The 26778-nt window shown below is 38.5% G+C and overlaps 1 protein-coding gene across 1 annotated transcript in view; it reads right to left on the reverse strand.

Annotated features, from left to right (window-relative positions):
* The window catches only part of DNAH10 (dynein axonemal heavy chain 10), a 154239-nt gene that overhangs the window by 33720 nt on the left and 93741 nt on the right, over positions 1-26778 (reverse strand). The window contains exons 43-56 of the mRNA XM_051975908.1: positions 26241-26457; positions 24893-25012; positions 23650-23795; positions 21979-22131; positions 20716-20976; positions 20331-20503; positions 16807-16900; positions 15998-16165; positions 15095-15283; positions 14005-14176; positions 8886-9089; positions 6703-6783; positions 4710-4907; positions 3952-4113 (exon numbers count right to left, since the gene is read on the reverse strand). Of these exons, the coding sequence (XP_051831868.1) occupies positions 3952-4113; positions 4710-4907; positions 6703-6783; positions 8886-9089; positions 14005-14176; positions 15095-15283; positions 15998-16165; positions 16807-16900; positions 20331-20503; positions 20716-20976; positions 21979-22131; positions 23650-23795; positions 24893-25012; positions 26241-26457 (2338 nt within the window). The remainder of the gene's footprint in view (positions 1-3951; positions 4114-4709; positions 4908-6702; positions 6784-8885; positions 9090-14004; positions 14177-15094; positions 15284-15997; positions 16166-16806; positions 16901-20330; positions 20504-20715; positions 20977-21978; positions 22132-23649; positions 23796-24892; positions 25013-26240; positions 26458-26778) is intronic.

The following is a 26778-nucleotide window of genomic DNA, read 5'->3' on the forward strand; positions in this document are numbered from 1 at the left end:
AGGAAGGAAGGAAGGAAAGAAAGAAGGAAGGAGAAAACTGCCTTCTTGTTCTGGAATACATTTACATATGCTGAAACTTAGTTTGCAAAATGGGCAGCCAGGTAGCACAGAGGAATAGGATGCTAGACCTGGAGTCAAGAAGATCCCAAATACAAATCTGGTCTCAGATACTTCCTAACTGTATGACTGTGGTCAAGTCACTTAACTCTTTTCGTATCAGTTTTCTCACTTATAAAATGAACTGAGAAAAGGAAAGGGCAAACCTCTTTAGTATGTTTGCCAAGAAAACCCCAAATGGGATCATAAAGAGTTAGACAAACCTAAAAATGATACCAATCACAGCTTGCAAAATCTTAAGCATGACCTTGCGGACATGTGAAATAAGTGCCATTGTCGGGTAATCTGAACATTCCTTGGCATTGTAGTTCTTTAAAAGTAAGCTGATCTTTTCCCTTCTAGGAGCCACTGCTGTTTTATAAACTGGCATATTGATTGCAGAATCTTTTAGGATTAGGATAGCATCATCTTTTAGGATTTTAAATAGCTCAATTGAAATGCCATCATCTCCACTAATCTTATTGTTAGCAATGCTTCCTATGGCCCACTCAACTTCATTCTCCAAGATGTCTGGCTCTGACTCAGTAACCATATTATCATGGCTATTGGTGATGTTATGACTTCCTTGTACAGTTTTTCTGTGTATTCTTGCCACATCTTCTTAATCTCTTCTGCTTCTTTTAAATCCCAACCCCATGCTCATGTTTACATGAAACATTCTTTGATATCTCAAATTTTCTTGAAAAGGTCTTGTTTTCCCCATCATTTTCTTCTATTTCTTTGCATTGCTCATTTAAGAAAACCTTTTTATCTTTCCTTGGTATTTTCTATAATTTTGCTTTCATTTAGGTCTATCTTGGCCTTTTGCTTTCCTTCTTTCCTCAGCTATTTGTAAAGTCTGATCAGCCATTTTGCTTTCTTGCTCTTTTTTTTTCCTTTGGAATGTTTTTTTGTTGCGGGTTCCTATACAATATTGTGAACTCTCTATCTATAGTTCTTCAATCTCTCTTTACCAGATAAATCCCTTATATCAATATATCACTTCCACCTCATATTCATAAGGGATGTTATTTAATTCGTATGTAATGGTTTTCCCTAGCTTTTTCAACTTAAGTCTGAATTTTTCAATAAGAATCTTAGGATCTGAGGCACAGTCAACTCAGTTCTTATTTTAAATGACTGCCCAAAACTTCTCTACCTTTGGTTAGAACACATAGAATCAATTTTGATTTTGATATTGACCTTCTGGTGATGTCCATGGGTAGGGTCATCATTTGGGTTGTTGAAAAGAGTGTTTATTATGAGCAGCAAAATTAACAACATTCTATGAATCTCTTCCATGTTTTATTTTGTATTCCAGGGCCAAACTTTCCTGTTGTTCCAATTATCTTTTGATTTCTTACTTTAGCATTCCAATCTCTTATGATCATCTTTTTTGATATTTATTTCTAAATGTTGTTGTAGGTTTTTATAAAACTGATTAACTTCAGCCTCTTTAGCATCAGTGATTGGAGCATAGACTTATATTACTGTGATGTTGAATGCTGTACCTTGAATTAGAACAGATATCATTCAATAACTTTTGAAATTATACCCCAGTACTTATTTTCACACCCTTTTATTGAGTATGAGGTCTATTCCATTCCTTCTAAGGGATTCTTGCATGCAGTGGTATATATAATGATCCCCTGAATTACATTCACCCAGTCCCATGCATTTAAGTTCGCTAACACCCAAGATGTCAATGTTAATCTTTCCATCTCTTGACTGACCGCATTCAGCTTACCTTGGTTCACAGATCTTCCATTCTGAATTCCTATGCAATGTTAACTTTTACAGCACTAGCCTTTCCTTTTTATTCACAGCCAAGGTTCCTTTCAACCTTGGTCCAGCTGCTTCATTCTTTCTGGAGCTACTTGTAGTTGCTCCCTATTCTTCCCTACTATCACGTTGGATGCCTTCCAACCTGAGGTGCTCATCTTCTGGTGTCATCTCTTTTATCATTTTAATGCTATTCATGTAATTTTCTTGGCAAAGATACTGGAGCAGTTTGCATTTCCTTCTCCAGCATATCACCTTTTGTCAGAACTTCCCACTATGACCTGTGCAACTTGGGTAATCCTGCATAGCGTAGCTCATTGTTTCATTGTTCGCTCATAGTTTTCCTTTGAGGAAGATCTATTTTTCAATTGATGACTGGATAATGGACTCAAGTCCAATTGGCTTGACTATCAGGGGAAGGATACTGATAGGCACATGCAAACACAAAAAGGAGATGAAGAGCTGTCAATGTGTCCAAGCTAATAAACAGATCTGCATGACTACAGGGAAGAACATTAGGCTGGTAAGATCATGGAATGACCATGAGCGGGATAGCAGCTCTTCCCAAGTGAGCAGAAGAATCCAAAGCTAATATATTGATCAATGAGGAACCGCTATAAAATAGTAACATCTTGAGAACAGCTTCTGAAAACAATGATTTCAGAAAGACTGTATGAAATAGATGCATGAGAGGAGAAATGGGTGGGAAGAACAATGTGTGTAGTCACTGTTTCAGTAAGTGAAGCTGAAGGAGTCTGTGATAATCTGGACTGAAGCTGTGGACAAGAAATCTAAGATGTTAGAAAGACCAGATAAGAGGACAGGGCCAAAGTCGGAGTTCTGGAGATCACTGGCATAGGAGTGCAGACCAAGAGTTGACAGTTGGTCCACCTCTGGCTCCCTGCAAAGGAAGAGCTGGAAAGGTAGAGAAGATTTAGAGAAAGAGACAGAGTAAGTGCTCCAACAAGAAAGAAGAACAAGTAGTCCCAGAATCAGAAGGTAAAGAGAGTTCTTCTGGAATAATTCTTCCACTGAGAGCAGGAACTTGAGCCTAGGTCAAATCCCCATGGCTAGTTCAGTTTCTGATAACATCTCCAGTAATAATGACTTATCTAACCATGGCCCAGGGGAAAGGACATTGCGTTTGAAGGGAACTACACATCTCAGTTCTCTCACTTTCTACTAAGCTATATGACATTGTAAGCAAGGCTTTTGACCCCTCTGGACCTTGGACCAGATGGCCTTTCTAGTCTCATTTTGCCCTAAATGAATGATCTCCTTTGACAACAGTGACTCAATATTCATTCATTCACTCAGAAAGAGAGCAGAGTTTTGTGGTAGTAAAGCATTGGAAACTGAGGGGACACCTATCAATGGGGAATTGGGGAATTGGGGAATCAAGTTGTGGTGTATGAATGTAATAGAATATTATTGTTCTACAAAAAATGATGAGCAGGCTGATTTCAGAAAAACCTGGAAAGACTTACAGGAACTGATGCTGAGTGAAGTGAGCAGAACCAGAGCACTGCACATAGAACAGCAACGTTGTCTCTTGATTAACTATGATAGACTTAGCTCTTTTGAGCAATAGAGTAAGCCAAGACAACTCCAAAAGACTTGTGATGGAAAATGCCATCTGCATCCAGAGAAAAAACTATGGAAACTGAATGCAGATTTAAGCATCCTATTTTCACTTTTTAAAAATTTGTTTTTGTTTTTTCTTTCTTGTGGCTTTCCCCTTTTTTCTGATCCTTCTTTCACAACATGCATAATATGGAAATGTTTAAAATGAGTGTACATGTATAACCTATATCAGATTATTTGCTTTCTTGGGGAAAGAGGAAGGACAGAGGGAGAAAGAAAAATTTGGAAATCAAAATCTTACAAGAATGAATATTAAAAATTATTTTTACACAGAATTGGGAAAAAATAAAATACTATTAAGTGAAAAAATATGAAAGGAAGGAATTGAAAAGAAAAAATGGAGAGAGGGACCACCAGAGGTAGCCCCTGCAAGATGGTTCACCCTGGTTCTCTGCCTGCCTGCTGAGGACACCTTGACCTGTCACTTGCCTATCGCTGTGTTTGTTGAGATCTCCTCCAGCAAAGCCTCGCAGGCGGCTGACTTCTCAGCAAGGACAATCTTCTGTTCTGCAAGCTTTATGTTCAGTTCATCTAGCTGAATGGTGGCTTCTTTGAGCTTATCCAATCCTCCTTCCAGACGTTTGCACTGCGCTAAATGGAACACAATTAAATGGTTGCCAAGAGAAAAATTTTAAAGTTCAAAGGACTTCATTTAAATGTCTCATGCTGATTTTTCTAATCATAGCAGGGAAGTCATCATCTACCAGCTGGTGATTCTAGGCCTCGTGGAAACATGAAATGCGCCAAGACATCCAGATCAGCATCCTGCGGCCCTGATACCATTGGCCAAAGTGATTGTTCTGATTCTAGATTAAAAGCTTCAAGGCTCGACATCTACCATTTAGAAAGCAAAAATACTGGCTGTGGCTGGCAATATTTTTAACATCATAATTTCCACAGCATCACATAACCATGAAGTTTCAGAGTACCTCAACAGCTCTAACTAGGAACCAAAAATGCAAACCGAAGTCTGTCAGTATTCTTCTAGCCCAGCAGAGATGAGAAATTCTCCTGACAACAGATCTTTAGTGGAATCTGCCTGCTCTGGAAATAAAGATAGTTCAGTCATGGGCAGGGGGATCGGGTGAAATGATTATGCTGCCAAAATAAAGGAAGGACGTCAGTGGAGTGTCTTTCCTACGTACCTGCATCAGCAGATAGAACCCCCTTCCGCATATAAATCTTACCTATGTTATATTGAGTTTTTTCATCCAGTAACTTGGAATAAGTACTGATAAAATCAAGGAAGTTCTTGGGAGTCACATAGTTGCTTCGCCTCAGTTTTTGGAGGAATTTTTTGCTGAAATCGCCAACAGAGTCATGGACCATAACAATGTGCCCTACCACATCTTCCGTGTAATCTACTGGGATCATTGGATTCTCCCCTAAAGCAAAAGGACAGAAATGTGAGAGCCGTCTCCTGATAGAAGCCGTGGAGAGTGTTCTCTTTCTGATAAAGCTGGATGGCACAGTGGCTAAAGTGCTGGGCCTGGAGGCAAGAAAACCTAAGTTCAAACCTGACTGAGCAACAAAGTTGTTTCTTAGGCTAGAGTATTAAGAGCATGGATGGGGAAACTTTTTTTCTGACAAGGGTCATTGGATATTTATGTAATTCCAAGGCCATACACAATTATCAACTTCTAGAACTCAAGCAGTGGTTCTATAAAATTGTACCTAGCTTTCAGATCCTCATTGCCTGCAGTCGATAATGCAAATGCTTTTGCAGGCTTTAGATAGCCAGTCGGCTGGAGGTTCCCCACCTCTGATGTAGAGGGTAACAATTGTATCTCATTATAGTGAAGAGATCTGTCTTCCCAGGAGTAAAAATTTTAATGACATAATAGAATCAGAATACTATTAATTATAATTCAAACTTTAGTTTATGTGTTATATTTATGTGCAAAGGCACTGGCAACATAAAATACCACTCACTAATTAAGTAAATGAAACTTTACAGGGCCCTTGATGATTTTCTGACATTAAAATGGTCCTGACATTTCTTCAGCATTAAATCTTAGATCTAAAGAGAATCTTTCAACCACGAGAGTTCTCCCAACATGAAATGAAATCCCTAAAAAGATACAGCAGATCCCCTCTCACAGGATAAAAAAAGATATTGATAAAATTATTTTTTAAATAATACATTTGTCTACTGTCTTACAGATCTAACAGACTTTAAAATAAAAAGATGGAGGGGAAAAGCTCCCTACTATTTATTAAACTCACCAACAAAAGTATAAAGTGGCAAAGATAAACTAATAAATATATTCAAAAATGTAAACCTGTTATGTGCAATTTGTGTATTATGTCAGTAGAGTTGGGCAGTTATTGAAATGGCCGGTACCCTCCAGGGATACAAATCACCACCCAGCTCCTCATGTATCGCCATTTTGTGGTCAAGACTGCTCATGAGTCCTTCCTAGAAGGTCTGGCCCTTCTCCAATCAGAAATAACCAGATTTGGGCTATAAGTTTCTTAGACTTCTGTGGGTATAAGTTACTGCAAGTAATATACCAATTCTCACTTATTCCTGACATACATCTATTCATTGACCTTTGAGGTCAACCATAATTTTGATGTCTCAAAGATTGTGTTGTTGTACAGATATAAATAAATAATTTTGAAGTATAAGCCTCCATATATCACAATCCTGCATGTTTTTGTTGATAATCAGTTTAACAAATAAAAATGAATTTATGAAAATGAATTGAAATAAAATTAGACTACATGATCTTTCAAGGTATCTCAACTCAAGTCCTGTGATTTTCTTACCAATAGAATCATTGCCAAATACTATAAATCCAATTTTTATCTGGCATTTACTCCCCTTCACCTTGAGGTGACCTTAATTCACTTAGTATCCCTAATTGTTGTCCTATTCCACAGTAGTTTTATTTATGAATTAACTGCTTCAAATCATTTTGGAAGGAGGCTAAGGCAAAACAACACAACAGGCAGAGCACTGGACATGGGGCCAGAAAGTTTCAGGTTCATACACTAAGTGTTTGAGATCAAATTTGAACTCAGAACTCTGTCCGCTACTCCACTACCTGCCCTAAGTAGATAAATCTTAGTTTCTTTTTATTTAAAAAAAATTACTGCTATGAGTTCAAAGTTAGAAAAATAAATAGCAGATTATCTTATGGTAGGCTAAAACGTTAACTTCATCATAACACTTACCTAAAAACGATTCAGCAACTGCAAACAAGGCTTGAGGTGGCCACGGCAAGTACCAGTCAATGCCTGTGTTATTTACCAAGCCTAAAATAAAAAGTGATAGTTGTAAAGGTCAATAGCACTGACATCTCCACTGCCTTTCTTGAACAGTGAGTCAGTAATCACTAAAAATCACCAAAGGAAAATTCCATCATTCAAAAGACTTGTAGTTTCCACTGACAGTCATTCTTTGCCTCATTTCTTACTTAGTCACTGATTAGGTGCAGCCATTTGGTCCAGGGCCACGTCCATGGTCCTGATCTCTCTCTGGCCACTGGACCCACATGGCTCTGCAGGGGAAGGTGAGGCAGGGGACCTTGCCCAGCCTCCCTCATGAAAATCCAGCTCATTTGCAGGTCAAGGCATCCCCTCCCTGATGTCCTGATCCTCTTAAAAAAGGAAGGACAAACAACAAGAAGTTTCTGCTAACACTCTTGGAAGCACCTGACCCATCCCAAAGGAAAGAGAGGAAGCAGCAGGAACTCACCCTGACGCCAGCTCATCCCCAGACCCGGGTGAAGCCCGAGGAAGAGCAGGGCCGGCCACTGACCCTGCTTCCAGACAGAGACCCACCCCGTGCCTAGCTACCATCCAAGGCGGCAATCGCTGTGGGTGTGCAGTCAGGCAGCTGTCTGTGCACGGCCCCCTCGGCAACGGCAGCTACCAAAGTCTCAGAAAAGAGCCTTCTCGCCAGCAAAGTCGTACGACAGCTCAGGCTCAGAGACGGAGCGCGTGTTATTGAATGAATGACACTAAAGAAGAGGCCTCTGCCAGCCTTCTCTTCCTCCTACACCAGCCTTACCACCTGCCCCGTAGCTGAGATAGATAGACACATCTGCACGTATGTGTATATGCAGCTATATTGGGGGGGGGGGGTCAGATAGAAAGCAAGATAGAATGATAAATATAGAATCACATAGATACACAGAATGAAAAACCACCAGATAGAATAACACAGAATCAGACCGAACAAAACTAGAATCAAATAGAATAAAAAACATAGAATCAAAGAGATTCACAGAATGAATAACAAACACAGAATCAGATAGTCACATAGAATCAGACAGAACAAACAGAATCAGACAGATAAGATAGAACAGACATAGAATCAGATAGATACACATAATTAATAACAAGCAGAATTAGATAGATAGAATAACAAATATAGAATCAGATATATATCAGATAGAATAATAGAATCAGAAGGAAGGAAGGGAGAAAAGAAGGAAGGGAGAGAGAAAGGAAGGAAGGGAGGAAGGAAGGAAGGGAGGAAGGAAGGAAGGAAGGAAGGAAGGAAGGAAGGAAGGTAGGTAGCCGGGAGGGAAGGAAGGAAATAAAGAAAGGAAGGAGAGGAGGAAGAAAGGGAGGGAAGGAGGGAAGGAGGGAGGGAAGGAAAGAAAGAGGAGGGGAGGGAGGGAAGGAGGGAGGATGGATGGATAGCTAAGAGTCTCCTGCTATTAGAATGTGGAGAAGGCAGTTAGATATCTCAGATCTAGCCTCAGACAATGCACTAGTTTTATGATTTGGGCAATTCACTTAACCTCTGTTTGCCTTAATCCATTGGAGAAGAAAATGGTAAAGCACTCCATTTTCTCTGTCAAGAAAATCTCAAGGAGAATATAGTTCAGAGGGTCATAAAGAGTAGTCAGACACAAATGACTGACTGAACAACAACAAAATAGAATGTGAGCTTTCTGAGATCAGTGATTGTATGGTCACTCTAGTTGTATTCCCAGCACATAGTGCATTATTTTGCACTAAGAATATGCTCAAACAATGCTTTTTCATTCATTTAATCAAATAATATGCTTGTACAGAAGTAACAACAAAATTAAGGTCCATTAACTAAATTCTTGCTTTGGACAAGGGGTAATATATACTCCCACAAGTCAGAAAAACAGCAACAAATAAGCATGAATAAAACCAAATTTCAGTCTGTAGAAAAGATAGAATTCTGGGATAATCCTATTATTCAGAGGAAAGTTGGTATTTAGAGCTTACATTATTTGAATGATTTCTTAAATTTTTCTGATTTGCCTTGCAAATAGGAACCTGGCATCAGACTGAGAAAGTGGGAACTTTGCCTAGACTCCAAGGCTCATACCCTGGCAACAAGGAAATTTAATTGGTGACTAAGCAAATTGTACCTGGAAAATTTCGACATCGTGTTCTTAGTGTTTCACCAACTGGTGACATGCCAAGGACAATGTGAAGGTTATTTGCACTCTTATTGACAAAATATTGCCAGACACTTTCTTTAGCCAATCCTACTCCAGCTTTAGCAGCTTCTTGTCCAATCTGACTTAGAATAGAGTCTTTTTCATCATCTGGAAAAAGTGCTGGCACAATGCCTAGAAAACAATGAAATACACATATTTTTTAGAAAAGTCTATAGTTTATATGCATACCCTTTGATCCAGCAGTGTTTCTACTGGGCTTATACCCCAAAGAGATACTAAAGAAGGGAAAGGGACCTGTATGTGCCAAAATGTTTGTGGCAGCCCTGTTTGTAGTGGCTAAAAACTGGAAAATGAATAGATGCCCATCAATTAGAGAATGGTTGAGTAAATTGTGGTATATGAATGTTATGGAATATTATTGTTCTGTAAGGAATGACCAGCAGGATGAATACAGAGAGGACTGGTGAGATTTACATGAAGTGATGCTGAGTGAAATGAGCAGAACCAGGAGATCATTATATACCTCAACGAAGATACTGTGTGGGGATGTATTCTGATGGAAGTGGATCTCTTTGATAAAGAGAGCTAATTCAGTTTCAGTTGATCAAGGATGGACAGAAGCAGCTACACCCAAAGAAAGAACACTGGGAAATGAATATAAACTGCTTGCATTTTTGTTTTTCTTCCCGGGTTATTTCTACCTTCTGAATCCAATTCTCCCTGTGCAACAACAGGACTGTTTGGTTCTGCACACATATATTGTATCCAGGATATACTGTAACCTATTTAACATGTAAAGGACTGCTTGCCATCTGGGGGAGGGGGTGGAGGGAGGGAGGGGAAAAATCGGAACATAAGTGAGTGCAAGGGATAATGCTGTAAAAAATTACCCTGGCATGGGTTCTGTCAATAAAAAATTATTGAAAAAAAAGTCTATAATTTAGAGTTATTCAATTCAATGCTGCATATTTTATATGCTATGGTCCTGTTCAATTCAATTCTTTATATTTTATATACTGTAATCATTTAAATATATATGCATATATATACATACATATTACATAATAGATTAAATACAGAGTGGATGGAAAATAAACTTACAAAGGATATGCCAACAAAACTTAAAAACTAAAATGGATTCATATTTTAAAAAAATATATAAAATACCCAGATTAGCAGAACTAGAAATAGAGAATTTAAAATAATTCAATCCCAGAAAGAGAAATTAATAAGAAATAAATTCCAAAAGAAAAAAATCCTAATACCAGATGGATTTGCAAGTGAATTCTATTAAAATATTTAAAAATAATTTGTTCCAATATCATAAAATTCTCTGAGAAAATGGGGAAGGGGGAGATCCTAATAAAACTCTTTCTTTGAAATAATACCTAAATCAGGAAAAGCTAAATTAGAGAAAGAAAATCATTGACAAATATCAGAAATAAACATCAATGCAAAAATTGAATGTTTGCAAAAAAACTGTATCACATATTAAAAAGATTATATACTATGATCATATTGAAATTATACCCAAAACATAAGATTGGTCCTTATAACTATAACAGACTATATTAATTAAAAGCAATAAATAGCATTAATAACACAAGCAATAAAAATCACATGATATAAATAATGTAGAAATTCTTTGACAAAACATAACACCTCTTTATGTTCAAAAACAGTGAAGAGGAGAGATAAATGAGTGATTCCTTAATATGATAAATAGCATCTACCTACAACCAAGATCAAGCATTATCTGTAAAAGAAGTAATAACACTAGAAGCATTCCAATAAAATCCAAGTATAGCAAGGCTGTTCATTGTCACCATTATGACTTGATAATGTTCTAGAAATGCTTGCTATCACAATAAAATAAGAAAAAGTAATTCAAGGAATAAACAAAAATGTCACTTTTCTTTCAAATGACATGGTAGTTTACTTAAGGAATCTTAGATGATCAATTAAAAAATTAAAGTAAAGATCTTATTAAAAGGGTAAGATTTGAGCCAGATCTCAGAAGATAGAACGTTTATCAGAGGAATTAAGTACCTACTATGTATAAATACAGAGAATGAAACAACCCCTGTTCTCAGAGAGATGATGTCCTAATGAAGGAGAATAGAAAGAGGAAGAGCAGAATTTTAAAGTGGAAGGAATGGTTCAGGTGAAGGTTGTAGAGGAGGATTTAGCATGTGACAGTGGATGGCTAAGGAGGAGAGAGGAATAGGCCAAAGGCAGATGGGATGTGAGTTTTTAATCATTGTTATATGTAAAAGAGGTCATATAATGTGATAGATGAAGGGCTAACCTCATAGACATGAAGATTCAAGATTAGGGCTCTGTAACCATTGGCAAGTGTTGGCAACTTTCCAAGACTATACATTATACAAAGCCATGAAGGGAATGTCCGTGTTGTTGGAAGAGGAATTCTTTATAGCAATTCTATAAAGGTCCAGACTTCTCCACCCACCCCCCAATCTGAAATCTAAAACTTTGAAAAGTCCAAGCGTTCAAATCCCATCTCTATCAACTTTCTACTTGTGAGGGCAATTCATCAAACTCCTGTGGGCTTCATAGATTTATGGACTCATCTCTAATATAATTACTTCAAAGGCCCTTTCCAGGTCCAGATCTATGATTCTGTGATCCTAGAATGGGCCATACAGAAAATGTTATCTTTTATAAAAAGTAAAAAAGAGAATCTATCTTCCTTTGCTAAAACTGATGATGCTTCTTGCCTCTATGGCCACGGATAAGTCATTTCAGACTCCTGTGGTCAGATTTCCCCTTTACAAAATAAGAGATTTGGGATTAGATAGCCTCCCAAGGACCAGCTGGGTCTGGATCCTAAATCTCAGAGTCACCAGAACATCACAGTTTGTGACCAGAAGCAGCTGAAATATGCCCTGAGAAGGTGAAGCAGTAAAATCTCATTCTACAGAAACGTTCTGTTTCAGGGGAATTTTATCCAGAGATTGTTGAGAGCTCAGAGAACAAAGGCTTCTCTCAACCTTTATGGAAATGATACCACAAAGAATGGTCAAATTTGTTTCTGCAGATCTGAGCTGACTCCTCCACAAGCCGCCTTCTCTCAGTGAGGAAAATTCCACAGTCAATCAGGATCGTCAAATCAATTCAATCCAACAAGCACTTATGAAGTAACTACCACGGTGAAAGGCATGAAAGGAAAAGAACAAGAGTCCTGGCCCTTGAGGAGCTTACATTCTACTTGCAGGGGACTAAGTGGATGAGGAAAATGTGTACAGGTAAATGAGAATTAAGCAGAAGAGAGAAATGAGGATTGCTGATTGCTTGGACTTCAGAGGTAAACTCACAAACTAGATCACCATGGTTCATTTTTCTGATTATAGCAATTCATACTTCTGTGGCACACAAGTTCTCCCCTGATCCAAGCAACTACTTGGGCTTCTACAAAAGGAAGTTTTAGGGAGCCAGTTTTGAACCATCCAAACCTAAGAGCGCTGATTAGCTTCTAATTGGCTATAAAACCAAAAGTCAGGGCTCTTCAACTGGTGAGCCAAAGCTCAGTGTGTAAAAAAGGGGGATCCTCCCCCTTCTTTCCTCCTTCCCTCCCTCTCTTTCTCCTTTTCTCTCTCCCTCTTTCTCTCCTCTTCATCCTCCTGGCTCTTTCTCTGTTTTTATTTCTGCTTCTATCTCTCTCTGTGGGTCTGTCACTCTCTATTTATCTCTGCTTCTGTCTCTGTCTCTATCTCTCTCCTACTAGATTAAGGATCTTATGTGTATGTATGTGATAAACTGGTAGGAACTAAGGAAGAGAAGAGGGAATGTCCATGGGAGACTCCCAGCAGTGCATACAAGGAGAGAGAGAGAGAGAGAGAGAGAGAGAGAGAGAGAGAGAGAGAGAGAGAGAGAGCGCGCGCGCAGGTGCTCAGTGTTTCACAGGTCACCAAGCTCTTTCCTCAGAAAACCCCCATGAGGTTGGTAGTGACAGTGGTTACACAGGCAGAGTAAACATTAATGATCCTTATTTTCAGATAAAGAAACCCAAGGTTATGAGACATGAAGGGATTTGTCCAGAGCCAAAGAATTAGGTAGTAGCAGAATTAGGATTAGAATTCGGGCCTAAAATGTTTGTAGCAGCCCTGTTTGTAGTGGCTAGAAACTGGAAAATGAATGGATGCCCATCACTTGGAGAATGGCTGGATAAATTGTGGTATATGAATGTTATGGAATATTATTGTTCTGTAAGAAATGACCAGCAGGATGAATACAGAGAGGACTGGCGAGACTTACATGAACTGATGCTAAGTGAAATGAGCAGAACCAGGAGATCATTATACACTTCGACAACGATATTGTATGAGGACATATTTTGATGGAAGTGGATTTCTTTGACAAAGAGACCTGAGTTTCAATTGATAAATGACGGACAAAAGCAGCTACACCCAAAGAAAGAACACTGGGAAACGAATGTGAACTATCTGCATTTTTGTTTTTCTTCCCGGGTTATTTATACCTTCTGAATCCAATTCTCCCTATGCAACAAGAGAACTGTTCGGTTCTGCAAACATATATTGTATCTAGGATATACTGCAACATATCCAACATATAAAGGACTGCTTGCCATCTAGGGGAGGGGGTGGAGGGAGGGAGGCAAAAAAAAATAGTGTTATGTGTACTCTCCCTGCCTTCCTCATCCCTCCATCCCACATTTAAAAATTCCAAGGACTAATAAATTTTGACTACAGAAAAAAAAAAAGAATTCAGGCCTTCTGACACCAACATTAAAATTTATAAATTGAAAATTGAATTGAAATTCGATAGGCAGTCACAGAAATGTTTATTTAGCATAGGAAAAAAAGGGAGGGCACCTCAGAGACTGATCGAAGGAACCAAATTTCTGGGAAAGAGGACCTACTAGAATGGTTGCCATTTGAGACAGCAAATCCGTGCATCCCTCAAAAACCAGGGGAATCAGGATTTGAAATCAACAATCAATAAACAATCAATAATCCAATCAACCTTCTGCTGTTGGGAAAACAAAAACAAAAGGGAAACCTAATAGTCCAATGAAGAAGAGACAATATCTCTCTCTCCTCCTTACCTGATGTTAACATATTGTTGATGAGCTCCAAGAAACCTTCCTCTGCCACATGGGCATCTGTGAATAAGAAAATCATCAACTTGTTCTCAATTCCAAGTTTTATGTAGAGGTTCTTGAGATCCTCTCGGAGATTATTTTCAGAATAACCTCGACTCAAAATAATTTCAAACACCTGATAACATAAAAACATAATGTATTAGACACTAGAAAATTGAGGTTAAAGTGATTTAATTGCCTATGAAATACATCCAAATATAAACATGTGCATAAATGTAAAATGCATGGTTTGTATTCAATATTTCCTTTGGCTCTTTGGGGTCAAGCAAACCATAATCATTTAATTCAATGAAACATAGCAAGCTGATACTGAGGGTACAAAAATACAAATGCTTTCCAAGAACCTACTTGGACATCTCATATTCTGAGAAAGGATGAAGGAACAAAGAGTAGGTTGTGTTGATGCTTATTAAATTTTCCAGAGAACCAAAATAAGGGGGATTATATTCTCCATTCTAAATAAAAGACAAGATCTTAAGATATTCACATGGATGCTGTTAAAGTGTCAGTTGTTCAAGATTATACAATGTTCAATTCTGATGGATGTGGCTCTCTTCAAGATTGAGATGATTCAAACCAGTTCCATTGTTCAGTGATGAAGAGAGCCATTTACACCCAGAGAGAGAACTGTGGGAGCTGAATGTGAATCACAACATAGCATTTTCACTCTTTCTATTGTTGTTTGTTTGCATTTTATTTTGCTTTTCTTTTTTTCTTGTGTGGCACAATAATTGTATAAATATGTATACATATATTTGACTTAACATATATTTCTACCATGTTTAACATATATTGGAATATTTGCCATCTAGGGGAGGGCGTGGGGGAAAGGAGGGAATTGGAACACAGGATTTTTCAAAGGTCAATGTTGAAAAATTGTCCATAAAAATAAAAAGCTTTAATTTTTAAAAAGTGTCAATTGTCAAATTTTTAAAATAAACACAAATTCCATTTCACGATTCACAATCCACGGAAGCCTTCCTTACAGTGGCTCCAACACTGGAATCACTTGAAGTTGACAAACCGTACGAACCTCACAGCCTGCGGTATATGCGGCCAGTCTCGCCAGGGACTGCTTTCCAGAGCCCCCAACCCCAACCAGCAGTGCATGGCCTCCATTCATTCGAATAATTCGATGGACACGTATCAGGTGCTCCAAAGCATCATCAAAAAGTACCAAGTTCATCTTAGTGTTGCTTTCATTATACTCTTCAAGAATCTCCTGAAACAAGAATACTAATATTAACAGTACAAATGCTTTTACTTGATGAGAATAATAAAGACAACTCAAAGAATTAAACCACAAACATGACAAATATGCAAAATCACTTTCTTATCCTGAAATCTTAAATCTAATATTTGTGGGAGAAAAAACTTTCCATACCTGCACTTTCATCATTTTAAGAGAATTTTCCAGCAAGAAAACTCCTGCTACCACTGCAGCTATGCAAATTACCATCCTAAAGTAGGAATTCTTTACTTATTTTATGTCATCATGGAATTCTTGGGCTGTGTGGAAAAAGTCTAAGGACTCCATCTCAGAATAATGTTTTTAAAATACATAAAATGAAATATATAGGCTTGTGAAATAAATCAATTCAAAGCCAATCTTGTGTCAACTGCACTACATTTGGTTCTGTTAAATCAAACTATTGGTACAGAATGAGAAATAAGCCACATTTTCTTTCAGAATAAGACCTTTGGAAGCACTGCCCTATTTGGTCTGTGGAGCTGGAAGTTTTCTGTGAAAACTGTTTTTCATGCACCCATTGTACCAAATTCTCATCTATAGCCTCTCTCCCTGGAGCTCAGCTTATGATGGAGGGTGGAAGGACCAGGATCCAAATTTGTACACCATCGTCCACCATCTTCAGACTGACTGTAGGGCCGGTGCCATGGAGAGAAGGCCCACTTAAAAAAGCCAATTGGGCCGTACCTGGAAAAGAGCTTTTGCAGCTTCATAGTCCTGGATATCCTCATAAATCCGAGGCTCTCCTTCATTCAAGGCCATCCTAAAATCTCCAAAGAGAATGGGATCTCGCATGGCAAATTCTAAGTCTTCCTCAAAATTTTTTTGAATCAAGTTCTTGATATGATCTTGTACCTTACAAAAGAAGATAGAGTAAGAAACAAAGCAAGAGTAACTAACACCAGTCCAAAAAGAAATGTTTATTAATAGATTAGCTAAAATGATTCGAGTGGTATTGCCATGTAATTAACAGTAACAATGACAACTAGCATTTATATAGAGCTTCCTTTAGGGTTTGCAAAATAATTAACATACGTTCGTTAATTTGGTGCTCACAACAACTCTAGAAGGTAGATTCAATTATTATCCCCATTACAGATGAGGAAAATGAGGCTATAAGAGATTAAGTTACACAGACATTAAGTGTCTTGAGACAAGATTGAAAATCAGATCTTTTTTATTCCAACTTTAGAGTTCTCAACCTCACTGCCACCTATCATTTCCATCAGAATTTGGATGAATGTTTTGAATGTGGATTCAATTTTTTCCAATTAAAAAAGTACTAATTAATATAGTCTTCCTATACACGCTTGCTTCTCTTTATCACGTGATTCTGAATTTATTGGTTAGTTCTTCAGTCATCCACATAATATCCAAAAAAATCTCTAATAAATCCAGGCTTGGACTATAGCCTTTTGCACTAGTGCACCAACATTGTGAGTGAATAAACCAATACACATTGTTTTGTGTTCATAAATGCATTTAGAGACACTTACCAATGCCTTGTCGTATTCATTAATTAATCTGTCATGGAAAACTCTCAAACACTCATTTCTCCAGACTCTCACCATCTGTGACACAGTCTGAAACCTGAATGATTAAAAGAACAGAAACAGCTTGAATGTAGATTAGAGGAACAGTGCTCAAAACGTAATTTTTGTTCAAATGAGAACTTTTAAAATTAAAAAAAAATGCCACTGGGAAAGGAGCTAATGAACAACATCTAGCTCTTAACTTTTTCCACATTGTGGATCATTTTTGGCATTCCAACATAGTCTAAATTTGTTCTTAAATGCATAAAGTAAAATATATAAGATTCCAAAGGCAACCAATTATATTGGAATATAGTTACCACAAATTTTTTTTTATTCCCAGCCCCCAGGTTAAGAACCTCTGTTCTAAGATTTAGCATAAAGGAAACAATGCTCAGAAATACATTCATATTTTTCTGCGACAAAGAGTGACAAAATTCCTCCATTTCCTTTTATGGACTAACAAATGAAACCTAACTCAACACTTTTGCAGAATCTATAACCCAAGCTTCAAGACCCATTGGTTGGGGCTCTCTCCTCATTGTTGAATACTGATTACTCAATGTCCTCATACCAGTGTGATGGATAGCCCAGAGTTAGCAAGAGCAAGAGTTTCTTGAGCTTCCACGTTCTCCTGGCTTCAAGCTATGAAAGGAAAAATCTCTGATGCTAAACTCTCTTCAGGTTGCCAAAGGAAAAGAAAAAAGTCTCTAGGAAGAAGGTGACATGAAAGCAGCTGGAAATCTCCAACATGTCACTAACCACAGCTCACTACACTAGAGACTGGAGAATTTTCCTTTTGGATAAGATCTAAGATTCTCCAAACTGAGCTATCTCATTTCCAGTGGAAGAGTTCTTCAATCTTTATTGGCATATATATGTATGTATGTATACTTTTTCAGATTTTTGTTTTGCTCTCAACTTAGATAAATTTCTTTGATATTTGTTATGTGTTATTCATTTTGGAACTGGTATTTAGTAGGAAGAGAGTCAAACCTTAGGTTTAAAGCTTAGGGATTCCTTTTCTCCATTTATTAAAAGAAATCAGGAGTTTAGCATGAACTTTGAAAATTATATCCTCGATACTAACAATATTTAATGAAACAAAGATACCATTTTAGCCTAGTAATCCCTCCCTTTGAAGAGAACAGAGTTGTTGGCTTTTGATCCTGCCCCTCATGACAGAAATCCAAGTCTCCCTTGAATAAGGGCCAGAGATGAAGACACTAGAGCCCTATCTATTCCTGCCTATGAGCCACATCAAGACAGTCCTTAATAGAATGTCATAAATCACCCTGCTTTAATTTAAAACATGAACACGTTTCCTCCATCTTGCTGTGAAAGTGACAATGGATTCTCAGAGGACATGCCAGAAGAATGTAATATGCACCCCAATGGACAAGGACAGACCTAGAAATTGCCTGGAATCTGAGGATCAGTCTATCTACTCAATTGAGAATAGTTCATTATCTGCTAAATAGCTGCAAGGAAATGAGTTATTAGGTCACAAAGCCCATATATACACTAAGATGCAGTGACTTGGGTTGCTGGAGAACAGGGAAGTCACATTGATGATGAAATCACAACCCTTGAGATATAGAAATGGATTTAGAAGCATCCTTGAGCTAATCGTCATCTCCATTTTCCAGGTTCCTGGTGGTTTTCCATCTGAACCTTACATCTAGAGTTACTTTTGATGTCTCTCCTTCCCTGTCACTCTCCATCTCTGTCTCTCTCTGTCACCCTGTCATTCCCTCTCTGTCAGTCTGCCTCTTTTTGTCTCTCTGTCTCTGTCTCTCTTTGTCTCTCTGTCTCTGTCTATCTGTCTGTGTCACTCTGTCTCTTTGTCACTCTCCTTGTCACTGTCTCTGTGTCTCTCTCTGTTTCTCTCTGTGTGTCCCTTTCTCTTTCTCTTCCTTCTGTGACAGGGTTAAGCCCTCTTACTTGAAAACTCATGGCTTTACTCCTGCCTCTTTCTTAGAGATTCTTTCTCAGAGGTAGTTTTCCTTTCTAGTTCTTTTTCTAATATCTTCCCTTCTATTGGCTCCTTCCATTATCACCTAAAAACAAGCCCAGGTCTCCCTTCTCCTTAAAAACAAATTTTCCCAGACTCTTGCTATGATCCCAAGTTATCATCTCCTATCTTTCCCCCCTTTCATAGCCAAGCTCCTGCAAAAGGGAAATGTTTGCTTGCAGTGACTCTACTTCCTCATCATTCTATCACTTTCCAATCCCCTTAGGTCAGGCTTCTGACCCCAAACGAAACCGCTCTGTCCAAGACTGTCCACAATCAGTCCTCCTGGAAGAACTGCTGAAAGGGTTTGAGGAATGATGGTAGGGACTCATAACCACCACTACCCCGACACACATACACATGCATACACCTAAATACCAGGAATTATTCTCAAAAAATAATAATAAAGCCAAAAGAGAACCTCTGATAAGAGGAAAACAAAGTTAGAAAAAAGAAAAAGAATGTGAAGAAATAGAGGAAAATTCCGAACTGTGTCAGGAGATTAGGGAGAGAATTTCAAATGGAGTAGGAAGGGAAATAGAGAGGGAGGGAGGGAGCATTTATATAGTGCCTACTATGTGCCAGACAATGTACTAAATCCTTTATAATTATTATTTCATTTGATCCTCTCAGTAACCCTGTGCTGAAGGTGCTGTTATTATCACCACTATACAAATGAGGAAATGGGGGCAAGCAGAAGTAAAATGTCTTGCCCAAGGCCATTCTTCTGCTGTTTCTCCCCTTTCTCTCTCACTTCTTCTCTTTTTCTTCTTTATCTCTGTCTCTTTCTGCCTTCTCTCTTCTCTTTTCCTCTTCCTTCTCCTCCTCTTCCTCTTCCTTCTATTTATTAGACTTATTTATTAGGCATTTACTATATGCCATCAGACACTGTGCTAAGAGCTGGGGATACAAATAAAGACAAAAAAATTCCAACTCCTGGTCTCAAGGAACTCATAGTCATGTAAGTCATATAACTGTGCATAAAATTATGCACAAACAGGATACAGACTGGCTGACCTGTAGGTAATCAACAGAAGGACCGCATTAAGATTAAAGAGAACTAGGAAAGACTTCTTGTAGAAGGTGGAACTTTAGTTGGGATTTGAAGGAAACCAGGGAAGCAAGGAGGAAATGGAGGAGGAGAGGAGGAAGGACAAAATTTCAGGCACAGGAATTAGTCAGTAAAAACTATCAGTTAGAAGATGGAATATCTCTGAGGAACAGAAAGAAGATCAATGTCACTATATAGAAAAATATGTCAAGAGGAGGAGGGTGTGAGAAGATTGGAAAAGGAGTCAAGTTATGAAAGGCTTTAAACATCAAACAGAGGGTGTCATAGAGTTGATCCTGGAGGCAATAGAGTTTGTCGATTGAGGGGAAGAGGGAAAAGTGACATGGTGAGTCACTCTCTCAAAGAGAAGCTGGTGAAACTATACAAAGAGCACCAGGTACAAGTGAGACCACATAAGCTTACCGCTCTGGGTTGGTAAGGACAAGGCCATTGAATACTCGCGAGAGATCGCGAAGGTTAAAGATGTAGTGAAACTTGGAGGGAGTGGGAGGAAGATCCTGGACAATCATTTGGTAAAGCTGCAACGTGCAGGCCGTCATCAAGTCGCTCACATCAGCAATGGCATCGGTAAACACCTACAAAGTAGATCACAGATAACTGGTTGTTAGCACAGGGAATCCTTCTGATTGAGGAGGAGGAAAGAGTGAAAAAGAAATGGGGGCCAGGCGGTTGGGTGGTAGGAGAGGGGCAGCTCATCAAAGAGGTCTTTGAAGATTGTAATTTAACTCATCCTAAATTACTGTCAAGTAATACTTTAGTTTCAGTTTCTAATTTGGGTTCGAATTACCTTGGTATGTCCTTTCAAGATGGAGGAATAAATTAAATGCAAAGACTCTTCTGAAGGAAATGGCACGTTGAAAACGTTGAAGAGAGAAATAAATCTTGGATCAACTTCATTCCTGCCTCCTCCAGCCTTTCCCATCGCAGCAACGAATCCGAGGTCTCGAAGGACTTTACAATTCATCTCCTTTCCACGGTCATACAGGAAACCCTTCTCCAAAAGGAGTTTCAGCAAAGCGATTGGCTGCTGCGTGCCATACTCATCAACCTTGTTTTTTTAGAAGAAAAGAATCAATTAATTGATCAGTGGAAAAGCATTTCATCAGGGTTACTATGTGCCAGACACTCCTCTGGTCCTGGCGATAGAAATCGAAAAATGAAAAAGTCCCTGCCCTCAAGGAGCTTACATTCTATCATGGACGATACATCGTCATGGATCCCGGCTAAGGTCTTACTCTACCAGGAAAATAGAATTTTTCCAAAATAAGTTGCCAGCATCTGTATAATTTTAAATGCTACACAGGGCAAGGAAGTACTGGTAAATGTTTAACAATCAGTTCCCCCAGGAAAAATAATATACACATCATATAGTTTAAGTTTAATTTGTATTATTAATGTTATCTCAATAATTTTCTGACATGTAATGAAATCAATGAATCGAGCCCTGATTTGAAGCATTTGCTGATTTCTAAGCTGTAAATTATCATACTGAATATGTAATAATCAGCATTCCTGAACTGGTTTGACTGGCTCTAGCACACTCCTACACAAGCTTTGCCAAAGAGTCTTTCTATACCCAGGAATACCTTTATCATGTATAGTAAAGGTTCCCCTCCTTAGGTGGTGCAAGGACCTATATGGCTAAGGGATATTCAGAAAGCAAGTAAAGAAGGAAGGAAAGGCAACAAATTACAATTTCGAGTTGGAGAAGAGTTTGAATTCACATACTGACACACCATTATTCAATGTGACTATTATTCTTCTTTAAAAGAATACATAAGGGGCATCTAGGTGATGCAATGCCCTGAAGTCAAGAGGACCTGAGTTCAAATCTGGCCTCAGACATTTAATATTTCCTAACTGTGTGACCCTGGACAAGTCACTTACCCACAGTTTCCCCAGCAAAAATAATAATAATAATAATAATACATAAATAGAGAGATAAACAAACCCAGTAACCATGATGGTGCCTCTAAATAAAAATACACACTCTCTGAAGACTACACATCTCCCTTTTTTTAACATGTTCTCAATGAAATCATTAAATTACCTTGGGCATATTCATATCATCCATGAATACCAGGAGACGTTTCCCCATTGGTGGTCCATAAGTGTCTTTCGTTCTCTTCTCAACATTTGCCTCCAAATTTCTTTGAATATCCATAGATGTGGTACGGGATGAGAAATTAACGATGAGTACAATCTGAATTGAAAATAATGTCAGAGATAAGAAGCTAACTATTTTGACTAGTGTAATGTTACTTCATTAATCAACTACAAAAGCATAAATAAGAGTTTCAATCTATTTTATTAATTTAACAATTTTCAAATTTAAATCTTTTTTTTTTAATTCTCTGAAAAATGTTTATTGAACCAACTTCACTGTGCTTTAAGGCATGAGTCAGACCTTTTCCCTGAAAGAGACAGCTCTTGTCTTCCAATTTGCAAGCAAGACAATTTCTATATAGGGGCCTTGGAAGTAGCACAGTAAATTCAATTCATATAAAAAACAAAACCTTATAAATATCCACTACATAAAAAGAACTGTGATAACCACTAAGGAGACAAAGATAAAACAAAACAGTCCCTGCCTTCAAGAAACTCACATGCTACCAAAGAGAACTAGAAAAATCAAAACTTCTCTATGTGTATTTTTTAGGTCCTACTGTACATTCACTTTTTATATATTTCCATATGAGTAATGTTGAGAGAGAAAAATCAGAACAAAAGCTAAAAACACAAGAGGAAAAAAACAGAAGAAAAAAAAGATGAATAAGTGTGTTTCAATCTGCGTTCAATCTCCATATTCTCTTTCCTCTGTGTGTATTTTTACAGGATTGTCACTATCCATGAGCACCCAACATGGCAGCCTCTGACATTCCTGCATATGACCATAGCCTCCTCCCACGGTACCTCTCTCTATGTGTCACTTTGACTAACGCTAACTTTTTTCGATCTCCAGTCCCCCCACTCTAAGTACTTTCTTAGGTCCAGCCCAGGATTATTCCCATTATCCACTTTTCCTGCACCTATACACATGATACTGAACAGAACTGAAAGAAGTCTCACAATCATGCTTCCTGTGTCCTCTGTGAATTTTGTTGCTGCTGGGGAGAAGTGAGAAGAAACTGCCGAGTGGGGAGAGAAAAGATGTGGCTGAATCTGGGGAGCAATACCCCCCCATTCCAAAGGTGGCAGCCGGAGAGAAGTGAGCACTTTTTCCCCCCATTATGCTTTACCTCCTACCTTAAACCTTTACCAACACAGGCAAAAAATAGGCTGCAGCAGTAAAGCATGATGGGAGGTCCTCTGCTCAGGGGCAGGGGAGAGAAGGTATGGGCAGTTTGAGAAGAAAAGAGAAGGCTGAAACCATTTTTTCCTATGGAGAGTCTGACATAGCATCAATCAGGAAGCAGTAATAGGATATCAAATAGCAGTGACATTAGATAACAAAAATTTGTATTAGATTTGGTCTGTACAGTTCTATGACTTCTTCCCAGGGAATTCAGTAGTATGCAAAAAAGCAGCAGAGAAAGCACATATAGAAGGGTATTTTAAAAGGAAGGAAAAAGCAAAACATAGAAAAGAATTAGAAATAATAGCTTATTGAGCTAATATGTGATTAAATGAGCTTTAAAAGTTGTAAAGTTGTTGGGTTTTTTTACAAATATTAAAGAGTTAGAGAAATAGGGGTTATTACTAATTAAGTACAAGGACTTACATTGAGATCTTGGTTTAGATTCTTTAGGAAGTTCTGGGTAGTGGCTGTCTTAGATGTACCAGATTCACCCACAAAAAGAACAGGTTGCTTAATTTTAATCATTTGTTCCAGCAACCAGGTTGTTCGGGTGGTATCCACCGTGTGAACTATGAAACATTTAAGAATTCATTTAAAATTCAATGGACTGAACATCTGGCAACTTAGGCTTGATTTACGAGAGTGGGGAGGGGGGAACAAAAGACCTCGACAGCCTCCTCTAACTCAGATATATAATTCAGGCTCCGGGGTCTACTATATTCTTCTAGAATAGATTGTTTTTGATTGCACTGATCTCTCAGATTTTTAATCCTAGTTGATCACTGAGAATCTGGATCTACTTTTTTTTTTTTTTTGGCTGAGGCAATTGGGGTTAAGTGACTTGCCCAGGGTCACAAAGCTAGGAAGTGTTAAGTGTCTGAGACCAGATTTGAACTGAGGTCCTCCTGACTACAGGGCTGGTGCTCTATCCACTATGCCAACTAGCTCCCCTAGATCTACTTTCAAAATGCATAACATGCTGAAATCCAAATTTGTAAAACAGAGCAGTTTGAGACATAATGATTTGCTCCATAAAAATATTTGTCACCTAGTTTTCCTCCAGATAAATAGCAATAATGTCTTGATTCTATAGTCCAAATTCCCAAATGGATTTAGCCTCATCAATGTATTTTCCTCCAGTGATACAAATCACAGCCAATCCATACCTGCCCGTCATATTGAACTCCTGTCTATTTCCTCCCATTCATTCAGATTCAATGTGATAGAGAGCTTCCTCAACTTCTCCAGACATCCTGAAGATGCCAGCCTAGCACTCTAGCTAGCCACAAGCCATCCCTCACCTCCACTGTTTGACCAGCCCCTTTTCTCTTCCTTTCTTCCATCTCCCCGTCCCATCCTTTCCTTCCATTCTTCTGCAGTGTGCCCACAGGTTGCAGACCTCCCAACCTCCATTGCCCTCAGGGAAACATTTCACTTCAGTGCTTTGAAGACCCTGATATTCCATGCTATGCTACCACTCATTTCACATTGTCATTAAAAGAATCTCTGGTCCAATTTAAAATTTGACTTACACAGTCCTTAGCACTAAATACTAAATATACTTACCACAATTTCTGTTGGTCAGACCTTTAGAAGGAATTCACAGGGATTTGCCATATTAAACAGAATAATTAAATATTCTCGTGCTAATTCTATTCTCACTTACCCAGGATGTCAATAAATTTTTGTTCTGGGTCATGAATATACTCAGGAACTAATTTATTCCATGGAATCCACCTCTTCCGTTTGTTATCAAAGTGAAAGTCATACAATGTCGGAAGCTGCCCTAAAACAAAGAATATACGGTTCAACTACAGAACACAGAAATGTTAGTTCAAGGATTTGTAAGAAATGAAATCAAATTTGTGAATTGTTACAGTAAAAACAGTTGGCAAGAACTGTCCATTCGCATGAACCACCTCAAGATCATCTTTAAATCAGTTGAGATTTCAAAAGATTTCAAAAATAGACAAGTCGTCAATCTTCCTCAGTAAGGGGAGTTTCTACCACAAGAGTTCCCTAATAACTTAAACACAGGTCTCTTCTCTAATGAAGAGAGAAAGATGCTAAGACTCTATTCTAAGGAGACATACAAGTTCAAATTTTCCAGAAAAACAAATGTACCTTAACAAAAAGCAGTCCTCAGATGAGACCTTTTTTTTCATGGATAGAATGAAAAATTTTAATAAAATGGTTAAAATAGTATCCTGTAAGTGTTTTTTCCTGCAAAGCTTGCTTTGCATTTTTCCATAAAAATGGAAAAACACACAAAGATTTTGTGCTAGAAAATCTTGTTATAAAAACAAAAAATTATCAATAAAAATTATTTTTAAAAAAGAAAAACTATACTAGCTCTGCAGTGGGGCAAAAGGAAGTGACTGTGGAAAACTCAAAGTCACAGTTAGGAAAGAATGAAGAAGAAATATTCCCAAACTGGCAGGAATAGGAAAAGTTCAAATAGCCACAGAAAACTAAATAAGTACTTGGGTTAAGTCACTCTGTCAATCCACAAGCATTTATTAAGCAGCCTACTATGAATCAGACACTGTGTTAGGTGCTGGGGGTGCAAAGAAAAAAGGGAAATGGTCTCTGCTCAAGACTTCAAGTTGAGGGAGGGGAGAAAGAAGGGTAAACAACATAAAGACATAAAACGAAGGGATCTGATTTCATGGGAACTTAATACAGTTATGCAGCACATAGCCAAACACAGTCCTTTTATTTGGTCCAGATCTGTGATTTCATCAAGAACTTGCATACTCCCTGATACATATTGCCAATTGTTCTGTGACTCATGGTTTTTGAGCAGTGCCTCGGGCACCGAAAGGTTGCGTGCCCTGGGTCCTCCCAGCTAATATGTGTTAGCAGCTAGGGGTCCCCTGAACTGCAAGGGTACAGACCAAGGTGTCACAGTGTCTCTCAAACATGCCCCCAAATAATATCAATGCCATTTTCTAAAGGTAGAAGAAAAAATTAAGCCACATATAGGAGAATGGGTCAAAATGGCCTGCACCAACCTGGCAGTTCACCAGGTCTGGCCCAGACATCCTCTTCCTCCACTGTTGACATGGAGGAAACTCGCTTAACACATTCATCAAACTTAAGTCTCCCACTATCCAGGAGGGAGGCCCCCAGGGAACAGTAGAGCGCCTCCAAGAAGTAGCATTCCAAGAGTTCAGGTTCTTCTATTTCTGTCTCGAGCAAGGAATCCAACATCTTGGTTAACTGAGTCACCTAGTACACAAATAAAGGCAAAGTGCATGGTCCGGAATCAAGCGAGCAACACGAAGCACATCATGGGGCAGCCGCCATGCTGAAGTGACTCCTCTGACCTCAAGGGACTCACATTCTACTGAGGGAAATAGCACACAAATGAAACATGGCCAAAGCAGAACTCACACCCACCTCCAAACTGCCCCTCCTTAATTTCTCCACTACTGATGGTCCCTTTAGTCCTAGCTGGGCCACTAGGGGATACAGTGATGGAGCACTGGACCTGGACACAAGACCAGGGTTCAAATCCTACCTTAGGGACACCCTAATTATTTGATCCAG

This window comes from Antechinus flavipes, chromosome 1, assembly GCF_016432865.1.
Source record: "Antechinus flavipes isolate AdamAnt ecotype Samford, QLD, Australia chromosome 1, AdamAnt_v2, whole genome shotgun sequence".
Taxonomy (NCBI): domain Eukaryota; kingdom Metazoa; phylum Chordata; class Mammalia; order Dasyuromorphia; family Dasyuridae; genus Antechinus; species Antechinus flavipes.